The following is a 3,897-nucleotide window of genomic DNA, read 5'->3' on the forward strand; positions in this document are numbered from 1 at the left end:
CTGCATCTATCACCTCATATATCAGCGCGAAACAGACAATCTATGCCACCCAACATTGGTAACTTTCTTCAAAGATGCATTACTGGAACTCGACAGTCAACATTACATCATATCATTTCCGGAAGCTACAAAAGTTCAGATGTTCTGCGAACATGAAGAATATCGCTCACTGAGCGGCAGCTATTTTGCAACGGTACCCAGAGATTGCAAAATTACAACAAAAGATTTCACAATCATTAACGCTGACGACAAAATTCGCGGTAACGCCGTCGAGCTGATGTCAATCCCAACAATCACACCACTTAACAAGAATTTGCCACACTTCAATTTCACAACAATCAATTTGGATAAATTACACAATATTCAACACCAAGTTCTCATGGAAACCCCTATAAAAATTGACAGCGTTCATCCTTCAAATATATATCATACAACAATACCGTTGTACTTCGCTCTATTAAGTGCAGCTGTACTTAGTATTTTATACATACTGCGACACCGCCGCCGCCGACAGCTACAAATCAAACAAACAACCCCTCAATCGTCGATGCCTCAAACCAATATAAGGACTACGGAGGTTCCCACATCATTGGAAGCTGAAAGAACATCTATGCAAGATCGTCAAGCCGCAATATTTGCTCTCAACCTTTGCAAATAGTTGCTTGTCTAGGAGGGGAGGTGTTACCCATGGCGTTACTTCATGACGACGTTGCATACCAATAGTGATTGCGAAAGACAAATGAATCATTAGTTAAATTCCCAAAAGTGCAGTGTGGAAATCAAGATGTATGAATGTAAAATTTTAGAGTTCACTCTCGCTCAATCGCGGTAGCGAAGCAGTCATATCATAATTTATTTTAAGGCAAACCTATTGTAACGTTTTTATTAATTAAATATCATAAAGGACAAAATTGCCTTTTTAAAAACCTCCTTCCGACGGCCAGTTCCGTAATTTACGTCTTTTTGTTTTGTTTTGCTTGTCTAAGTGGTATCAATATTTTTTTTTGTATCTATGTGTTGTGGCGTTGCAATAAATGTCTATTCTATTCTATTCTATTCTATTCTATTCTAATACATTGTGGCTTTTACTTGGTGCGATATATTTGTGATCCTTTGTTAATACACAATGAATATCGAACGAACGCACTTTTGCGTTCGGTCACGGAGGCAGTTAAGATGTTATATAATTTTATTGGAAGGACAACCATATATATCATATATATATTTTAAGTCGATTGAAAATTAAAGTCTTTAGTTTTTTTTCAAGTGATCAACATTTTTTAAAAACGTAAAATAAAGGACTTAACTATCTTATTGTAGTATTTTTCTACTATATTACGACTACTTGTAACAACAAATACTTGTACAAAAATTATTCTATTTAGAATCGATTAATTGAATGGAATACGCGTGTTTACACGTATTCTGTTCAATCAATCGATTTAGAGCGAGCGGAAGGAGGTTTCCGTCACTAAATAGTTCTTATGGCGCCATAGTGGGTACAAAAAATGTGGCACGCTTAGTTTTCATACAAATTGCTGTACTTGCTAGATCTAGATATATGTCTGTGGTTACAACGTCGTTAAATTAATTTTAGAATAAATCGTGTTTCAATTTTAACGCTATTAAGAATTTAACACAAATATTATCTTCAACAAACATATTCTATTTATAAATAATAATTAATAATAAAACATTAAAACCATGATTTACCATAGACAAAATTGGATAAATCTGTGGCAGCTTGCGTTGCATTTTCGAATGATGTCGGAGACATAGAGAGGGGAGGCGCGGGAAGCGCCGAAACCGGCGCCCCGGCGGTGGCCGAACTTTTCAGACACCGTCAGAACGTATTCTGGGCTAGTCGACGCTCGTCGTGGCTGCGCTCACGATATAAAAAACCATTAACGTATTTTCAAAAGTGCAACTTTTATTTTTAACGAAGATTATTGCTTCCCAATCACATTAAACGTACGTAAATAGTTGTGAAAGTTCCTGCTTTAGGGAGTTACCTTCGGATTAAACTACCTTTGGGTTGAAAAACTACTTTCGGGTTGAAAAGCTACCTTTGCTGAGCCTCCTCCGGGTTCATACACCTGGAGCTTGACTACATCCGGACTAGGACGAAGCCTTTCCGCTGAACGGCTACCAATTGCTGCTCGTCCTGTGGCCCTTCTGCTGCGCCGGCAAATATACAAGGGAGTACCATACTCGGAGGCGGAAAACCTACAGTTTTAAGACCTGTAATAAATTTATGTACCTTTTTCAATTTAAATTTTAAATTGTAAATTATTTTTTTTATTATAAATATTTAAATTTTCGGATTTCTTTGGTTTGATTTTCTACCCTCATAGGGAAAATAAAACTAGGAAATCGAACCCGGTACAACAGGATATCTCACTCATGGCCCGTGTGCGAGGGAATTGCATGATTTAATTTCGCCTCTCCTTAGCGTCATCGGAGGACTGGGTGCAGGTTCCACCCCTGTCTTGTGGATATTTCAAGAAGTCGAATTCGCTTTATATATGGCGAACGGCAATGGAGCGGAATTCCCTCCCTGTAGACTTATTCCTTGAACACTATAACTTGCGCCTTTTCGAGACGAGAGTGATTAGGCATTATTTAGGTGCGCATGCTTCATTATCACTTTTCATCGGGTGAGATCAAATGCGCTCTTATTGTTCATAAAATAAAGTAGATGAACTTCAGGTCGCAGTAATGTCGGGCTACACTGATCCTGAGTGACTCGCTCTAATAAATAATAGGTGTATATAATAAGCAATAAGCTATTTGTCTTACAACTTCCATTAAACACAGGAGAAATACGTGCCTATACTGTTCACATTTTAAAGGTCATATATACTTATAATCTACTTCCATTGAACGTCATGGCACTTAACACAGTGAACCATAGATTTACGTTTACGAATGGAGTGTTTTCGCACTACGAGTGCGTTAAGACGGCATAAGTACAAGCTCAAACGAATTGTGATCCGGGACGCACCTTGCATATACATACCTATGTGTGTAGCTAGCTACAGTTAACAACATAATCGAGTAAACATCTTAATTGTTTGTTTTCGTTTGACTTGTTTCAGATACTCTATATAAGGAAACAAGATTATAGAATTACGCGCAAACGCTTTCCTATTGAAAATTCATACATCGAGGCGTGTGAAAAAGAATTGTTACCGCAATTCAACGAAATTCATCAAAAATACCAACGAAGACACAGCCTTGTAAGTTTAATCGTTTGGTTTTGTGTAACCCAAGTAATGTTGTTATGATTGTTCTTGTACATTGTGACAAGATATTGTACAGCAAGCAGCCACCGTAAGATCATCTAAGAAATCTGATGTCACGATTAAATCCAGAGGATGTTCAAAGCTTGGAACACTTGGGGTCCTATTCCTAGAACTCAAAGTTCAAATCAGGACTTGAGTATGATTTCAAGCAGAGTTTTTATTCCAGAACACTACTCAAGTGTAGAATCTGTAATCGGAGTTCACCTGAGTAATATCAGAAGAAGTGACGTCTTGAGTTTTAATATTAGATAATGCTTGAGATTCGTTTCAGTTTTGCTGTTTCTTAAACTGTACTCAACCGTAAAATCTTGTCTTGAGCATTGTCAAAATCTGTATTTACTTGAGCGAGGTTCTGGTTCCGCGTAACAAATAATTTTCATTTCCGATAGTAAATTTGAGCGTAACCTACTAGATTTTAACAATGAAAGTTCTTCCTATATGAAAGGCAAAGGGAACTCAGGCGATAAAGCCAAGATTAATAGACAAATACGAATGAATGAAAATCGCGTAGAACCACGATAATCCCAACTCAAACTTAAGTGAAAACTTGAGTGTAGTTCAGCTGCACTGAGTACCATCAAGAATAAACGAA

The 3,897-nt window shown here is 37.4% G+C and overlaps 1 protein-coding gene across 1 annotated transcript in view; it reads left to right on the top strand.

Moving 5' to 3' along the window:
* Positions 1-3,897, top strand: part of LOC113235917 — a 77,608-nt gene that overhangs the window by 28,931 nt on the left and 44,780 nt on the right. The window contains exon 7 of the mRNA XM_026471839.1: positions 3,099-3,239. Within this exon, the coding sequence (XP_026327624.1) occupies positions 3,099-3,239 (141 nt within the window). The remainder of the gene's footprint in view (positions 1-3,098; positions 3,240-3,897) is intronic.

Source organism: Hyposmocoma kahamanoa, unplaced genomic scaffold (assembly GCF_003589595.1).
Source record: "Hyposmocoma kahamanoa isolate Upper Pololo Valley unplaced genomic scaffold, ASM358959v1 88, whole genome shotgun sequence".
NCBI lineage: Eukaryota > Metazoa > Arthropoda > Insecta > Lepidoptera > Cosmopterigidae > Hyposmocoma > Hyposmocoma kahamanoa.